The sequence below is a fragment of the Martes martes genome (genome assembly GCF_963455335.1).
Source record: "Martes martes genome assembly, chromosome: 4".
Classification (NCBI taxonomy): domain Eukaryota; kingdom Metazoa; phylum Chordata; class Mammalia; order Carnivora; family Mustelidae; genus Martes; species Martes martes.
This window is the reverse complement of record NC_137891.1, coordinates 19,253,051-19,271,138: the sequence shown is the minus strand read 5'-3', so window position 1 is coordinate 19,271,138 and position 18,088 is coordinate 19,253,051. Positions and strand designations below refer to the sequence as shown.

At 38.4% G+C, this 18,088-nt stretch overlaps 2 protein-coding genes across 2 annotated transcripts in view; one reads left to right on the top strand and one right to left on the bottom strand.

Annotated features, from left to right (window-relative positions):
- The window catches only part of MRPL13 (mitochondrial ribosomal protein L13), a 49,208-nt gene extending 37,448 nt beyond the window's left edge, over window positions 1–11,760 (bottom strand). The window contains exons 1-2 of the mRNA XM_080803173.1: window positions 11,471–11,760; window positions 7,635–7,758 (exon numbers count right to left, since the gene is read on the bottom strand). Coding sequence (XP_080659299.1) covers window positions 7,635–7,758; window positions 11,471–11,497 — 151 coding nt within the window. The 5' untranslated portion in view covers window positions 11,498–11,760. The remainder of the gene's footprint in view (window positions 1–7,634; window positions 7,759–11,470) is intronic.
- A 60-nt stretch (window positions 11,761–11,820) lies between these two features.
- The window catches only part of MTBP (MDM2 binding protein), a 76,497-nt gene continuing 70,229 nt past the window's right edge, over window positions 11,821–18,088 (top strand). Inside the window, exons 1-4 of the mRNA XM_080803174.1 lie at window positions 11,821–11,988; window positions 13,024–13,104; window positions 17,067–17,140; window positions 17,236–17,384. Coding sequence (XP_080659300.1) covers window positions 11,871–11,988; window positions 13,024–13,104; window positions 17,067–17,140; window positions 17,236–17,384 — 422 coding nt within the window. The 5' untranslated portion in view covers window positions 11,821–11,870. The remainder of the gene's footprint in view (window positions 11,989–13,023; window positions 13,105–17,066; window positions 17,141–17,235; window positions 17,385–18,088) is intronic.

Genomic DNA, 18,088 nt, shown 5'->3' with positions numbered 1-18,088 from the left:
TTTATATATTGGGTCTCGGTACTTCAGTTTGAGAAATGTTTAAAAAATAGGTATTTCAATTTAGTGGTAAATAACAAAATTGGCTTTGGTCATTATGTTTGTTTCCAGCCTTGAAAGATAAACGTCCAAATGCCTAGTTCAATGTTATTTTTGGCATCCCTGAACTTGTGCATAGCCAACATGACAGATGACCATATAGGTTACCACAAAATCTACTGACTGTAAAGACACTGTGATAGGAATTAAGGTGTGTTGTTTAAATTTACTGATAGTATCTAAATATTCACTTCTAAAGGAGTTAAGTATTCTGGATGTAACCTGAAGCAAAACTCTCCTTCACTGCTTTGTACCATGATATTCGAGGAGTGGAAAAATAAATGTGTAATTAAGACTGCAAAATTAACGGGGCGCCTGGTTGGCTCAGTTGCTAAGTGTCTGCCCTCGCTCAGGTCATGATCCCAGGGTCCTGGGATAGAGCCCCACATAAGGCTCCCTGCTCCTCCCTCTCCAAGTCCCCCTGCTTGTGTTCCTGCTCTTGCTGTCTCTCTGTCAAATAAATAAATAAAATCTTAAAAAAAAAAAGACTGTGGGGCACCTGGGTGGCTCAGTGGGTTAAAGCCTCTGCCCTCGGCTCAGGTCATGATCCCAGGGTCCTGGATCGAGCCCTGCACTGGGCTCTCTGCTCGGCAGGGAGCCTGCTTCCCTTCCTCTCTCTGCCTACTTCTCTGTCTACTTGTAATCTCTGTCTGTCAAATAAGTAAATAACACCTTAAAGAAAAAAAAACTAAAATTAAGATGATGCAGTAATTGACATTTGAAATAAAATGACACTGAAATCAATAGTAAGAGAGAAAAATGTTAGCTTGGTACCTTTTAAAACAGCATCCTAAACTTTTTTTTTCCTAATAAGTCCTTTCAAGATGTAAATTAGTAATACAAGGCAGAACGCTAGATGTTAGACTAGATCTAATCTAATCTTTGTTAAACTGTCTGGTGTGCTAACATTCATAATGTTAAGAACTGTGTGCAACTTTTATTGTTTCATTTCATGCAGATCAGCAGTATTTTAAGATAATCTAATAACTAGAAAATGCTAAAGAAAAGTTTCTGCTTCTTTTTTTAAAATTATTCATTCATTTATTTATTTATTTATTTTTAAAGATTTTATTTATTTATTTGACAGACAGAGATCGCAAGTAGGCAGAGAGGCAGGCAGAGAGAGAGGAGGAAGGAGGCTCCCTGCCAAGCAGAGAGCCGGATATGGGGCTCGATCCCAGGACCCTGGGATCATGACCTGAGCTGAAGGCAGAGGTTTTAACCCACTGAGCCACCCAGGCGCCCCTATTTATTTATTTTTAAAAGATTTTATTAATTTGAGAGAGAAAGCATGAGCAGGGAGAGGGGCAAAGGGAGGGGAAGAGGGAGAAGCAGGCTCCCCACTAAGCAAGGAGCCCAATGTAGGGCTTGATCCCAGGACCCTGGGATTATGACCTGAGCCAAAGGCAGACATGCTGAGCCACCAAGCTGCCCTTCTCTGCTGCTTTTAAATGATCATATAGTCCTCCTCAATATTTTGATCTGTGAGCAGCAAAAAGAATGGAATCCTCATGAAGAATAAGTCATAATCCCTCTTTAAAAAAAAAAAAAAAAAAAGAAGGGCGCCTGGGTGGCTCAGTGGGTTAAAGCCTCTGCCTTCGGCTCAGGTCATGATCTCAGCGTCCTTGGATCGAGCCCCGCATCGGGCTCTCTGCTCAGCAGGGAGCCTGCTTTCTCCCTTCTCTCTCTGCCTGCCTCTCTGCCTACTTGTGATCTGTCAAATAAATAAATAAAATCTTTAAAAAAAAAAAAAAAGAAGAAGTCATAATCCCCAAATTACCATGTGTCCTTTCTTTTCATTTCTCAGTGACAAAAAAACATGCTCAAAAAGCTCTTGGGTCCCAAATTCAGAAGGACAGGTCTAATTAGAAAGAGGAATGAATGCTTTTCCTAGTTCCACATTATTTCCAGCTCAACCCAGACCACATTTTTCATAAAAAAATGAAAATCTTGTAAGTGGAAAGCTGGTTTTCTACAACACTTGACAAAGTCCACTCAACCTATAAAGCATTTGAAATGTTGTATATATCATGTTTAGATATATTACTGGCTAACTTTTATTTTTTATTTATTTATTGTTTTGTTGGCTAACTTTTAAAATCTCCTGGATATACGACCATCATTTATAGTGTTATTTTTCTGGGAAACTATATGTCAATTTTCAAAAAAACATGTTTACAGTGATTGTGAGCACATAATACATGCTTAATAAGTGCTTATTAAGCCAATGAAGCACTGGGTGTGGTGCATAAAAAACGAATTTTGGAACACTGAAAAGGAAAAAAAAATAAAATGCAAAAAATAAAATAAACTTAGATTGTGAAATGTTTATAAGTTGAAAATTGTTTGCAATTTAAGTCTTGACTTTAGTGACATCTTGTGGATATAAAGTTTTGCTGATACGTTATGCATTAAATTGTATAATGAAACAAAAATAACTCTTGTCTTTAAAATGTAAATTTTTAATTTCATAGAAAAGCTATTCTCCTTTACTAGAAAAGGATGATCAGATAGGCAGCCACAAAAGTTCATCTGGTTTTCTAGCAGAATGCTCTCATTGGGTACCTAAGGAATACATTTCCAATAATGACCTGCTTACCAGAAAGCATAAGTTTAATTCAGTGAACCATAAGTGCTATACTTATTACTATTTCTACTCTTCCCAAATTTTGTACTGTTTGTATTTCTACAAGAACAACCTAAGAGATCTTGTATATCACCTTGTTAATAACATTGCTAAGGTAAAAAAAAAAAAATCAAAAACAAAAACAAAAAACCCAAATCAACAGGAAAACACAGTTTAAGCAGCTAAGAATCAGCACACTAAAGTGAAATGGGTAATATACTACCTGAGGAAATAAGTGCCTGGGTTCTGGTCCCAGCTCTATTATAATCTAGCAGCTAAGTGACAGCGAGAAAGTCCCTTTATTCTTCGGATTTTAGTTTTCTCATATAAATGAGTCAGGAAAACAAAGTATCTGAAGGCCTAAGGCATTAATTTCTATGACTGGGTAATTTGAGGACTATAGCATTCTCCTTGTCTGCCAAAAGAGATTTTTAATTAGCAATAATCGCGCCTCGGATAAACCTCATTGGCTACGATACTGCCACTGCGCAAAGCTCAAAAGAGATTTTTAAAGTAAAGAGATTTCTAATCAGTCAAGTGTAAGTCTGCCGATCACTATTTTACTTTGGAAGTCCAAGTGCTCCTCATTATTCACGAATTCCACATTACGAATTTGCCTATTCTCTTCAAATTTCTTTGTAATCTCAACTCCTGCAGTGTTTTCTCAGTCATTTGCAGACACATGCACATCAGTGAAAAACGTGAATGGCTTGATGCACTCGTTTCAACTGAGGTCAAATAACGTAATGCACTGACTGTCTCTTGTTTCAACTCTTACTATAAACAAGTGTCTCTTTGTGGTCCATTTAATCCTAGCTTTTTGGCATTTTTGGGCTTTCTAAAGTGCCTTTACTTTTTAAATATCCCTCAAGTCTGATGCTCAAGTGCTGTGTAGTGTTCCTAAGTGCAAGAAGGTTCCAGAGTGTCTTACAAAGAAAATGTGTGTTCGATAAGCAATGTTCAGTCATGAGTTACTCTGCGGTTGGCCGTGAGGTCAACAAAATGTATATTAAATAAGGTGTCTTTAAACAGAAACACACATAAAACAAACAAGACTTAGGTACTGACTGGCTGACAAAAAAATGTTGTGACCAGAGGCTCATAGGAACCTAACTCTGTGTCTCCCCTAGAAGCAATGGTTCAGTGTCCATTCTCATTCAGCATTCATGGTGACTTTAAAGACCAGAACTACAGCAAATAATGAGAATGGACTGTGCTCGTAAAACGTTTTCTTGACAGTGTCACTCCACAAAATGTTTCTGACAAGCATCTCTGAAGGACCAGAATTGTACTAAGTGCTTGCAGAACAAAGATCACCATGACAGAATCTTTACATTCAAGTTCTGTACTTAAAGACTGCACGGGCTGTGGGCTTACTGTGAAATTTTCATTAAGTGAAGAAAAAGATCACAGCGGCAAGTATGAGAAATGGAGGAACTCCTATGTTCTTGCTCTTACCCAAATCAAACCATCTACACATCTTTTCCTCCTCGGTCCACAGATCCAAAATCTAACTTAGCTGAAATGCCAGAGCCCTGATGAAAAGTAATTTCTTCATTCTCAAAACTGGTATTCATGAATGCATATATCCACTCAAAAAACATTTATGCTGTCCAACTATGTGTCAAACACTATTCTAGGCATTTCTAGCTGTGAAAAATTCAGGCAAAGTTCCTGTCCTTTTAGAACTTCGTCTAGTAAAGGGAGGTGGATAATGCACATTTATATAATACGTGTGATCAGTGAACACTCATATTTTTTAAAAGGCAACATGAAGTATAGTAAGTGAAAGGGGGAGCTGATGGAGGAATTGGGTAAGGCCTCTCTCAGGATATAAATAGGAAAAGTCTGAAAGATGTGAAGGAGTAATGCATAAACCTGGAAAAGCCATAAATCTGGAAAATCCCATGCAGGCAGAGAAAACAAAATGTGAAAAGGCCCTAAGGCAAAAATGTGTTGGCAGGTGTATTAATGAAACAGTAGTAAGCCTTAAGTGGATTACTCAAGGGAGGTAGGAAATAAACTCAGGGAGATAACAGGGACCACACCATGTAGTTCCTTGTAAGGCACTGACAGAACTTTGGCTTTTACTCTCTCATTTGGAAAAAATAATTGTAATTGATCTGGGGAGAAAAGACCCTACTGGGGCAAGAACAGAAGCAGGGAGATCAGTGAGGAGGCTTCTGGAATAATCCAGAATAGAGAGTACAGTGGTTTAAAATTACAGTAGAAGAGAGAGTTAATGAGAAGTGACTAAATTTCAGATATATATATTTTTTCAGGTACATATATTTTTCATATATATAAACACACACACACACACACACATATATATACATAGACACATACACTTTACAAGGAGTTGAACAAAGAGGAGTCACAAATGAAGAAAAGACTTTTGACTAGAGTTAAAAAAGACTAGAGAAGCTGTTAATTGAGATGGGGAAACTAGAAATAACAGGTTGGTTTGGGTGGGGGAAATGCAGGAAGTAAGATATTTCCAAGTTAAACACACATAACATGCTGGAGATGTCTACTAGACACCTAAGAAGATTTGCTGAGTAGCAATATAGTTATAGGAGTCTGGAATACAGGAAAAAGGTCAAAAATGAAGATATAAATTTGGGAGCTATAAGCATAATAAAAGATATTAAAGACAGAGATATGAAACTGAATGTGATTGCTTAAGGAATGTGATGGGGTCCAAGGACCAGGTTCCAGCGCACTCCTAATTATTAATGGGAGAAGACTGGGCAATTAGAAAGTTGAAAAGAATAAAGGAACCGGGAAGGAGGAACTAGCAAGAGAATGCATCCAAGAACAAATGAAGAATATATTAAATAAGAAATTCCTTTACACAAAAACTAGCCTGGACTCCCCAAAAGGTTAACTGCAAGCAGAAAATAAGACAAGGATTATTCTTTCTTTCTTTCTTTATTTGACAGAGATCACAAGTAGGCAGAGAGAGAGGAAGGGAAGCAGGCTCTCTGCTGAGCGGACAGCCTGATGATGCGGGGCTCGATCCCAAGACTCCGGGATCACGACCTGAGCTGAAGGCAGAGGCTTCAACCCACTGAGCCACCCGGGCACCCCAGACAAGGATTATTCTATATTAAAAAGACTAGGGGCACCTGGGTGGCTCAGTCATTAAGCGTCTGCCTTCCACTCCAGTCATGATTCCAGGATCCTGGGATCGAGCTCCCACATCGGGCTCCCTGCTCGGCAGGAGCCTGCTTCTCCCTCTCCTCCCCCTGCTTATGTTCCCTCTCTTGCTGTGTCTCTCTCCATCAAATAAATAAATAAGATCTTAATAAATAAATAAATAGACTATAGGAACGTAACAACTGAAGGAAATACATAAACCTTGGTTGGATCCTGATCTAAAAAGAAAGTAACAGCTATAAAGAACATTCTTAGAACTACTAAGGAAATCTGAAAATGCACCAGATATTAAACTACACAATTAAATTATGTTTATTTTGTTATGTGTAATAATGGCTTTTTGGTTACATAGGGAGGTATTCTTATTCTTAGAAGACATATGCTGAAGCATTCGGGGGACTTACTATGACATCTGCAACTTATTTTCCAATGATTGAGTAAAAAATTACAGGTTAAATTATGTGTTAAATATAACATATATATTAGATGGTAAATTATAACTGTATAATCTGGGTGGAAGGTATAAAATCACTGTACTATTCTTTGAGCTTTTCTGAAAATGTGAAAACTTTCACAATAAAAGTTATAAAAATGTAAAGGGCAAATAACTCAGTGGAAATATGGTCAAAAGACACGTACAGACATTTCACAGAAGAAGAAATGATAAAAGGCCAATAAAGAGAAAAAGATAACATAGCACCATTTGCAATCAGGACAACATAAAACCAGGAAGAGAGTATATTTCCCATCTACCAGGGTAGTCAAACTTAAAGAGAATGAAAACATCAAGTGTTGCTGAAGAGGAGGGATAATACAAATTCTGGTAGGACATCAGCATAAAGACTAACTAGTTCCCCACACACTTTTGAACCCTGTAACTCCTGTCCTGTAGACACACCTCAGAGAAACTCTTCCACATATGCACTGGGAAAAAGGTACAGAATGCTGACAGTAATATTGTTTGTAATGGGAAAAAAATTGGAAATAACCCAAATGTCGAGTATGTGCGTGTTTACTTCGTCATTATAACTGTTGATTTTCTTTAAAAATGTTACCTATATTTAAATAGGGATTTATTTACAACTTCATGATTCAAAAAGTTAAAACCACGATTAACTGCAAAAAATGTTGTTGACAGGTCAAAAAAGATGAACAGTTAAGAGTTGACACCTAGATCTTGCTGGGTGGTCCCTGAACTGCCAGATTAAGTGAAGTCAATCAAAACTACATGTAATAAGCAGAAGTCTTTTAGTATCAACACAACTTTTTTCTTTTGTTGTGGAAAAAGGTTACAGAAAATCAAATTTATCAATTAAAAACAGTAAACTTTTCATGTCGAGTTAGCTCAATCCATCTTTCTAGAGGAAAAGGTTTTTAGAAGAGAGGGCAAACTTATTTCATTTTCAAAAACTCTATTCAAATGCGCATAACCACATGAAGAAACATGTGTAAGAGTGAACATCTGATTTATAGTCCCAATCAGGATATCTGAAAATGAAAGGAGGGCTACTGATAATTTGCTATAGTAATGGCATGAAACGGGGTTGTCTCAGGCAAACTGGTCTGTATGGTTTTTTTTTATGAATAAACCAAACTCATTTTAGTGCCCCAGCAGGTTTTTTTGCAAGAATGGAATAAGGGATCATAGCAAAAAAAGAGGTCCTCAGAAGTAGTTCAGGCAGATTTCTTCAAGATTCTATTCTGGGATGAAAATTATGGTTACTAGTGACAGATCTAAAATGATACTCACTCAGTTGATGGTATATAGGTTTATGCAATCCTTGAAGTTTAATTGATGCCACAGCAGCCAGTTTGCCAGGGGGCTGCATTTTCCCATCTAAAAGATACCAAACCCGAGCAAAAGTGGCCCATTGCTAGGGGGGACAAAAAAGAGAGAAAACAAAGAAAATTCTTATTAAAATGGAAATAATCAAATTTATTATTATATACTATTACATAATATTCTATAGTTTCCATCAATAATAGATCAAAAAGATCCTTTGATTGCTTAATTAAATCATTTTTTTTTTGGTTTTGTTTTCATCCCTATTTCTGGAAAAGGAGGTTCTTTTTTCACTCTACAAAGTTTAAACACAGTAATTTTTCCTGACTGCTTTTCTATCTGCAATGTGGATGATACTTTATTTATTTACTTATTTAATTTTTAAAAGATTTTATTTATTTGACAGAGAGACAGCAAGAGAGGGAACACAAACAGGGGGAGTGGGAGAGGGAGAAGCAGACTCCCCGCTGATCAGGGAGCCCGACGTGGGGCTTGATCCCAGGATCCTGGGATCATGACCTGAGTCAAAGGCAGATACTTCATGACTGAGCCATCCAGGCGCTCCCAATGATGCTTTACTCAAAACATTTCAAAGATATATTTTCCTTTATACTATGGCATTTTCTGGAATGGCAATGAGAAACTCTTATGAAAGAAGAAACTGTTTATAAAGATATTCAAAATTGTTTCGAGACTGACAGATATATTAAATTGAAAGATGAGTGACCAAGTGGGAACTGAAGACTATTCAGAAGTTCAATTCCATGGGAGAATACAGTAACAGAATATAGGTAGACAAGTATAGATGGATGATGCTGAAAAAACTTGAATTTTAAATAGCTGCTTAGACATCTTTAAGCTGCCTCAGGCATAAACCATTGTCTTTGAGGTACTCACCAGTAACTTCAAATTCTAAGAAAATTCCAACCCAGGAAGATCTCAACCAGATGCATATACATAAGTTGCTGAAAAATGTTGGAAAAAATACAAGAAGGCTAACTGGTTTTACTTTAAGTTTTATTATTACAAACTTCAAATCAGCTTCTAAACCGCTCACCATTTCTGTTTTTCTCCTCTCTCACTTTTCTAGTTTCTATCTTGTTCTCCTTACTCATCTTTTGTCAGGTTTCTGTCTTAAGTATTTCATATATTTTGATGCCACTGTAAATGGCATTGTATTTTTAATTTAAATTTGATTGATTGTTGCTAGTATATAGACATACACTTCATTTCTTGCATGTTGGTCTTGTAACCAGCAGCCTGCTAAACTTATTTATCAGATCTAATAGCTTTTCTTAGATTCCATCTGACTTTTTACATAGACGATCATGTTCTTTGCAAATAAAGACAGATTCTAGCCAATACCTTTTCCTACTACTCTCAGCTTAGGACTAACTAAGAAAAATTCAAACAGTGGGAACTGTATAGGACAATCTTTTGTCTTCAAAAAATTGCAAAGGGGGACGCCTGGGTGGCTCAGTTGGTTAAGCGGCTGCCTTCGGCTCAGGTCATGATCCCAACGTCCTGGGATCGAGTCCCACATCGGGCTCCTTGCTCCGCAGGGAGCCTGCTTCTCCCTCTGCCACTCTGTCTGCCTGTGCTCACTCTCTCTCTCTCTCTCTGACAAATAAATAAATAAAATCTTTAAAAAAAAATTGCAAAGGAAAAAAAAATAGGAAAAAGAAACTATTAAGAGAGAATTTAAAAACTGGAAATTATTACATTCTGGATCCTAAACCAAAGGAACAGTAAAAATCTTAGGTATTTCTTTTCTTTTCTTTTTTTTTTTTAAGACTTTATTTATTTATTTGACAGAGAGGGAGAGAACTAGAGCAGAAGGGAGAGAGAGGGAGAAGCAGGCTCCCTGCTGAGCAAAGAACCCAATGCAAGGCTCGATCCCAGGATCCCAGAATCATGACCTGAGCTGAAGGCAGACGCTTAACCAACTGAGTCACCCAGGGACCCCCAAATATTATGTATTTCTGTAACATATATGAGGAAATTATAAAATTGAACATATACTAGTCATTTGATATTAAGGAATTATAAATAGCTTTTATCTTTGATAAATGGTATTGGGATTATACTTTTTAAAAGAATCCTTATAGAGAAGATTGAAATATTTACTTATGAAATAATAGGAGTCTGAGATTCACCTCAAATTCATAAGGAAGGGAAAGAAGTGAATGGGGGTACAAAGGAAATAATACTGGCTAAGAGGTTTTTGAAACTGGGTGATACCTACTTTTATATGTGAAATTCTCCATAATAAAGTTAAACAACAACAACAACAACAACAACAACAACAACAAACCTTCCTGACCTCACTTATCCACTGCTTCATATCTTTCCTCTCTTTTATGGCAAAATTCTTTCAAAGAGGTTGTCTTTACTCTAATTTGTCTCTCCTCATTCTCTCTTTAACCTACTCCAGTCTGGCCTCCCATGCCTGTCACCCTCACTCTACCGCCTGCCAAAGTTACCAGGACCTTCATGTCCCTAAATCCACTGTCCAATTCTAAGCTTTCAGTATAGGTGACCATTTCCTCCTCCTGGGTATTCTTTCCTCACTTGATTTCCAGGACACCACCCTCTGTTGGTTTTTTCCCCTGCTTTGCTTGTTCTCCTACCTCTTGCCTCTGAAATGTTGAAATGTCCCAGAGTTCAGTTCTCGGTCCTTCTCACTTCTCAATACATACTTCCTCAAAGACTACAACCAGACTCATAAGTTGAAAGGCCACTTTCATGCTTAGGACTGTCAAATGCAGAAATTTACATCTATAGCCTGGATCTTTAACCTGAACTCTACACTTGTAAACAGCTGTCCACTTGGCACCTGCACTACAGTGCTTTTTAAACCATATGTAGTTTTGTAGACTAATTTTCCCCCATTCCATTGCAGATCAATTAATTCTGATTTAAAAAACCCAAACTTTGTTTAAAAAAAATTAAAATAGTCCCATATTATCCAATTGCTATGAATGTCTTAAAAATGTTTATTTCCTGTATTTGGCTCATCCAGGAGAGGTTAACAAATAGTTCAAGAAGGGAATCACATTTGGAGCAGAACTGGGCTAAGAAGCATCTCAGACCAACATACCCAACACTGAACTCCTGCTCTTACACCTGAAACGGGCTTCAATTTCAGTCTTCCCTGTCTCAGTTGAGGGCACACCCTTTCCCTAACCGAAACAAAAAACTTTGGAGTAACCCTGGTTTCTTCTTCTGCTGTCAGCTCACATTCAATCCTTCAGGAAATCCTTTTGGCTCCACTCTCAAACAGAACCTGACCACTTCTCAACACTACACTGTTACTAGTTTGGTTTGTGCCACGATCACGTTTAGCCTGAATTACTGCAGTTGGTCTCTAAACGGATTCTTCCACCAATCCCCATTCCTGAACAGTCTGAACTCAGCGGCCAGAGTGCTCCTTTTAACACCTAAGTGACATCATGTTACTCCCTGACTCCAAATCTTTTCAGCGGATCCTATTTTACTCAGTAATGAAAAAATTCTCACCATGATCCACAATGCCCTGTCTGATCCACCCTATTACTCTGACCTTCTCTCCGAATACCCTATCCGGGGGCGGGGAGCGGGAAAAGACCTGGCTGAAAAGAGAAGAGTGCCCAGAGAACGACAAGCAGTAGCCAGAATCACGACCCTCGTTTATGCTTTCCCGAGGCATCCTGGCCCAGAGACTCAGCTTTCCTGCCGACTCAGCATCACTAAATCCACCCATGCCACCGCCTTCCTTCTGCCGGTGTAGTGAATTCCTTCAAGCTACAAGATTTCGAGCTCACCTGTGGAGCCTTAGAGAAACTGGACATGTTTCCCCAGCAGCAGCACCGTCCTTTTCTCGGGATCAAGGCCAGACCTCAGCGTCACTGGCCCGGCGGGAAACGTATAAACCCAAGCATGACAGTTCCTAGGCCAGCCAGGCTTCGTCGGCTTCTCTGCTCTTCCTGGGTCTCCTCCAATCTTCCCATGGTAGCAGTGTCATTATGAAAGGAGGAAATAATGCAGTTAACGAAAGAATAACTCCCCGAAAGAACCCACCGGCCGGAAAAGCTGCAGCAAACATACGGAAGGCGCACAATTTCCAGCCGACCTAAAGTGGAAGGCAACCGGAAGTACATCAGTAGCGCGCGACTATTTGGATGTGGAAACCGGGACTTGAAACAGCAGTTCAGCTGTAAGGAGATGGATCGATACCTGCTCCTTGTGATCTGGGGAGAAGGAAAAGTCCCGTCCGCAGCAGGTGGGGAGGCGGAGCATGGGCCTGCGGGGTCGTCCGTTGAGGGTACCGAGAAGCTGCCAGGTAAGCGCGGGGCTGAGAATGAGCGGGAACGGCTTGCGGGGAGGGAAGAAATTTAAGTTGCGTTCAAGTTCTGCAGGGGAGGGACCTATCTCGAGTTCTCCCGGGCATTTGTTTCTCTCTACGATCGGCCCAGTAAGGGCTGACAAATGTCGTTATCTTCATGGAAAAATAGGGACAGATTTGTGGATGCAAAATTCCAGCGCTCAGAAGTTCTTAGCACAGTAAAAATTTAACTGAACAATTCTCTGCGCCTCAGCAATGGAATGTGTGCTTGTTGGAAATATATGCATTTAGTAGTGTTTCCGCCTCCTGTGTGTTCTAAATGCAGGTAATACGGAAAGGAACAAGATGGAAAACGGTCTTACTCTCCTAGATTTTACATCCTAATGGGAGGAGACATCCCACACATAAACTAAGCTTTAAAAAAATGGCAAATTTAAAACAATTGTAACCGTTTGAGATCGCACCCCTTTTTGGTGTTTCTGTCTGTAATCCGTATTGCATTATATTTGTTTTGACTGGGCAAGCGTTTTGAGGAGAAGATGAATGTGGTTGTATACAGAGTATTGTGACAGCGTTTCTTTTCTTTTTTCTTAATATTTTATTTATTTATTAGTCAGAGAGAGAGAGAGAGAGAGAGCGAGCACAGGCAGACAGAATGGCAGGCAGAGGCAGAGGGCGAAGCAGGCTCCCCGATGCGGGACTCGATCCTAGGTCGCTGGGATCATGACCTGAGCCGAAGGCAGCTGCTTAACCAACTGAGCCACCCAGGCGTCCCTGTGACAGCGTTTCTAATCTCCGCTTAAAATTCTTCCGGGAGATTGTTGGATTTGTGTTAACTGACTAGCATGTGCAAACTGGGCACCTTTCCTGTTTTCTCTGTTTGCATTTAATTTATTATATTGAAACTAAGATAGTTTGTAGTTATTTTATGTACAACATAATATTCTTAAGAGTCTCTGATGGTGAAATTGGAATACGCCTGGATTGCATAACTCTTGAGCCCAATGAGTTAGTTTGTTTTTGCTTTTTCAGCTTTAACAGCAGCAAATGTTTATCATCTCCTGAAAAGAAGCATTAGAGCTTCAATGAATCCAGAAGATAGTACTTTTCCCGGTAAGTATAACAGAAACCCCTTATTTCTCTGGCACTGCATTTGTACTGGAAGTAAATTTAATTCATTTGGTCACTTAAAGGTACAAGAGATACTTGTTGCCTGTGCATAAGCCACTGGGATAATGGCTGAACAAACTGAACTGAAAACTGAAAAAGATGATATCCCTCACTTGTTGCTGCTTGAATGTAATTACAGCAATGTAAATTTTGTTAAGTTTTACAAAACTGGAAAAGATGATATCCCTCTCTTGTTGCTGCTTGAATGTAATTAAATTGTATGAAATTTATTTTAGGTTCTCAGCTTGACTTTTGTTACCTTTATAGAATTTTCTTGCCCATCTTTAGACCCATATGAAATAGGGTTAAGTGGCCATATGAAACCCATATGAAATAGGGTTAAGTTATAAGAAGGATTTGCAATTTTTTCCTAAGTACACGTATGTTATTAATGCTCTTACATCCATTTCTTCCCATTTTTTCCACCCTTACCTCTTACTGATTCTCTTAAAAGCACTTCATAATTGTTAAACACAATGATCTTATCTCTATTCTTAATCTAAGTATTTGTCTTTTTTGACCACCATTTGTTTTGTAAAAATCTTTTTCTCCAAAAAAAAAAAAAAATCTTTTTCTCCTGTGGTTTCTATTGGCATTATACAAATCCATCAGCTTATTTTTATCAATATCTTCTCTCTTACTCCCTCTTCTTGGCCTCTGAGAGTGTCGTTCAAAGACTCAGAGAAAGAGATAACCAAAACAGGCCAAGGCCTAAAAGTTGAAGGAAGCTTCTGGAGATGCTAGGATAGGGTGCTCATTTTGGTAATGTTGTACTTCTTGTGACTGTACTGTCTGTTCCTTTCTGTCTTCTTTCATTAGAGAACCTCTACATGTAGAGGAAATGGGGGGGGGGAAAAGCCCACGGTAAAACTTATAGTTATTTTATAGGCCGTAATTGAAACATTAAAAGCATTGAGAATTAAACTCTTTTCTTTTTCTTTTTGTAAAGACTTTATCAAGAGTAGTTTGAACAGTGCTTGTCACTTTCTTGTCATCGTATAATTTAGGATATAGAGTGAGCATCTCTTCTATGTTTTGGTGAATTCCCATACTCCTGAGTTTCTATTGGCTTCCAATGTTTTATCCTTTGCACTTTTAATGTCGTGGCGTTCCTTTAATTCAAAGGTATTTGCCAGCATCATTTTCTCTGAAATGTTTTCGTTCTTTTTGTCACAATATTTTTATCACAGCAACTATTTCTAGAATCTATTGACATTAGATTTGAAGATCACTTTCAGTGTTACCACTTTTCATGGGTTTTTTTTGCTGTACTTTTCATCTTTTTTTTTTTTCCTTTTGCCCATTTCCTCTTCCTATTACCTATTTTTGTAAAATATCGTGGACTTATCACTGGGAGAAAAGGAAACACAATTACACATTTGTCCTCTATTCATATGAACTGAATGAATAACAGATGTGCAGTGACCAATCAGCAAACTTGGAGAGTAGCAACGCAAGTGGTCGCTGATCGTGATACACATCTTTGATTTATGTAGTGATTTGCGATCCGAGAAGCTAGCAGTGCAGTTTTACTTTATGCGATTACGGTTAATTAATAAGCCTTGGTAACTGGAGTTTGAACCATGTTTTGGGAGACCAGGAGTTATTGAAACCATGGTAACTGAAATCTGCATATCGGAACCATGCAAAGAACTGCTCGCATTGAATTTCTTACCCTGGGAGCATTATTGCTCTCAGTAATATGGCAAGTCTGAGAAACTGAAAGTGCAATTGAGCTATAATTGATTATAATTGAGCTAGGGCTGGAGAGGTAGGCATAGCTATGTGGAGGACTTTGTAAATTATGTTGGGGTGTTTGGACTTTTTTATAACAATAATTAGACACTAAAGGCTTTAAGGAAGGAGACGTGGTGGCATCTGTGTTAGTGAAGTATTCCAGCTACAGCAGAGTAGACAGATTTAAGAAGAGTGTAGTTATGAGGGGGCTGCTGCAGAAGACCAGCTGAGAAATGAGAGAGGCAGTCAGGATAGAGGAAAATAGACCTGAAGGAAATTATGGAGGTAGAATCCACCTGACTGAGTGTTGCACTGGTGCGATTTAGGAGAAGGCGAGAGGGAGAAAACAATCAAGAATGATAATAGGTTTCTGGCTTGGCTATACTGTAGGTGGTGGCACTTAGTGTCCTGTCCACTTTAGAACATGTAAACACTGTAAACAGTTGCCTGTAAGATGTCAAAGTGAAATGTTTTTTAAAAGTTGGATACATGTGTCCAGAACTCAGAAGGCTGGAGATAAAAAAGAGTATAGAATCATCAATATATAGATGTTAGTTCAAGCCACGAGAAAGGATGGGATTGCTTAAGGACAGTGAAAAGAGCAGAAAATCTTGAACTGAATCCTAGTATTTAAAGGAACTGAGCACTGGTTTTTTTGTTTGTTTGTTTTTAAAGATTTTATTTATTTATCTGACAGACAGAGATCACAAGTAGGCAGAGAAGCAGGCAGAGAGAGAGAGGAGGAAGCAGGCTCCCTGCTGAGCAGAGAGCCCGACGCGGGGCTCGATTCCAGGACCTGGGATCATGACCCGAGCTGAAGGCAGAGGCTTTAACCCACTGAGCCACCCAGGTGCCCCAAGAGCACTGATTTTTAAAGGCCTGAGGAGCAGCTGGAAAGATAGGTTCCAAGTGTTTTAAGGAGAAAGATGACAACTTTGTCATCTTTGATTCCTTTCTTACTCTTAATGTTGAGAGGTCAAGTAACAACAGCGGTAAGAGCTGTCACATTTAGTAACATGCCTTTGGGGGTGTAGTTACAGTGGCATGTTGGAGACAAAAAAAAAAAAAAAAAACCCGACTGAAATGGATTTAGAGGGCAGTAGAAAATGTGATGAGGACATAGGACCATCAAGTGTTGGCAAAACTTTCAGTTTATCCTTGAAGAAAAGTAAAGAAATAGTACTGTCTAGCAAAGGGAGGTGATTTAAAAGAGATCTCTCTCTTTTTTTTCCCCCTCTAATTTGAGGAATATCTGTGCAAACTTAAATGCTAGTGGGAAGGAACTGACAGAAAAGGAGAGCTGGAAGGTGCAAGAAAGATCATCTAATCAGAGTTTGGGGTCCCTATGGAAGTCTGAGGGATAACTTTGAACTGAAAGGGAGAAACGAGGGAAAACTAATGGGAATGCGAATAGTGTCCTATGGTTTGCTGATGGCATGTTTGGGAGTAATTACCTAATAATGGTTTTTATTTTCTTAATGAAGTAGGAGGTAAAATCTTTTTCTGAGGCTGTTGGCAGAAAGTGGTAATAAGCACTTAGCCTGTTACCTAGCGCCCATGAGTTAAGCTTCAAGTTAACCACATTTCTCCTCCCTCCTGTGAATCCAGTTTCTTTGCGTAGTTCTACATTCTTTGTGACTCTAAATGGACATGCATCCCAGAGATGACCCTCAACTTCATACCCTCATGTAACATTCCGGTCTCCAAGAAGAGAATCTTCCCAACGTTTAGGTTGAAGTTTTATCTCCTCTTCCCCTAGCCGGGATGAATCAGACCTTCATGGTCTTTGAAGAGGGAATCGTTTTTCCTAAAATGACTTACACACTTTTGTGTGACTCAATAGTAAGTGAGTGGGTGTATTTTTGGGGGTAGACTTTAGTGTTTAAAATGGTGAATAAAATAGTATGGATTTTGATTTTGACAAAATGAAAGTATTCGTTGTGAGTGAATGCATTTGCTCTTCGGGCAGATTGTTCTGTTTGAATTTTTAGGGATTTTAAAAAGATCCATGTTATGTATGTGTAAATGCATATACACACATATCTTAAAGAACTACATAGTATATATTAAAAACTATACAATTCTCTAAGTATATGTATATATGCTATACAAACATCTGCTTGTTTGTGGTATGCCTTTCTTCTAATAAGCATGGTTTTGTTTTCAAGCATGTTCTGTAGGCGGCATACCCGGTTGCAAGAGGTGGTTCTTTGCAGTGCAGGCCATATGTGGATTTTATCAGGTAACATAAATGAAAAAATAGCCATTAGCAAATGTCCTTGTTAATATAAATAATTTCAAGAACCCATCATTTAATGCAATCTTGTCATGTGTTAGTTTTGCAGTTCTGACTGGGAAGAGATACATTTTGATACAGAAAATGATGAAATTGAAAATGTGCTTCAAACAAATATTGAAGAATGTTTGAGTGCTGAGTGTTTTGAGGAAGAAGATAGTAATAGCAGAGAATCATTATCCTTGGCTGAGTATGCTTACAATATCTTACTTTCTATAATATATTTGTATAATTTTTTTTCTTTCTGTAGAATCTTTAAAATACTTAACATTAGACAGTATTTTAGCCACAAGAGTGAAGGTTAAATGTTTTAGCAGCTATCAGAAGGCAATTTTAGGGGGTGCCTGGGTGGCTCAGTGGGTTAAGCCTCTACCTTCAGCTCAGGTCATGATCTCAGGGTCCTGGGATCGAGCCCTGCATCGGGCTCTCTGCTCAGCAGAGAGCCTGCTTCCTCTCTCTCTCTCTCTCTCTCTCTGCCTGCCTCTCTGCCTACTTGTGATCTCTGCCTGTAAAATGAATAAATAAAATTTTAAAAAAAAAGGCAATTTTAGTTAATTGAATTTGTCAGTTCTTTATCTTGGAAGATAGGCAATTTGGGCCTTTTATTTGAATAAAACTATTTAAATTGGAAAAATGGGCATCTGAAAATGTTTAGTTTCTTAAGCTTACAAAATTGCAGGAATCATAAAAAGTGTTACTCTAATTAATATGTTACTTTCCTAAAGATAAATTCTGCCTGATTATGAATTTTAAGAGCTCAAATAGAAACTTTATTTAAAATTAAAAACTGGCATTCAAACTCAAACTCTAAAAATGTGATTTTCATTTTGCTATTTGAGGTTGAAATATATGATTTCTTCAATTTATGTATATCTTGAACATTTAGACACTTTA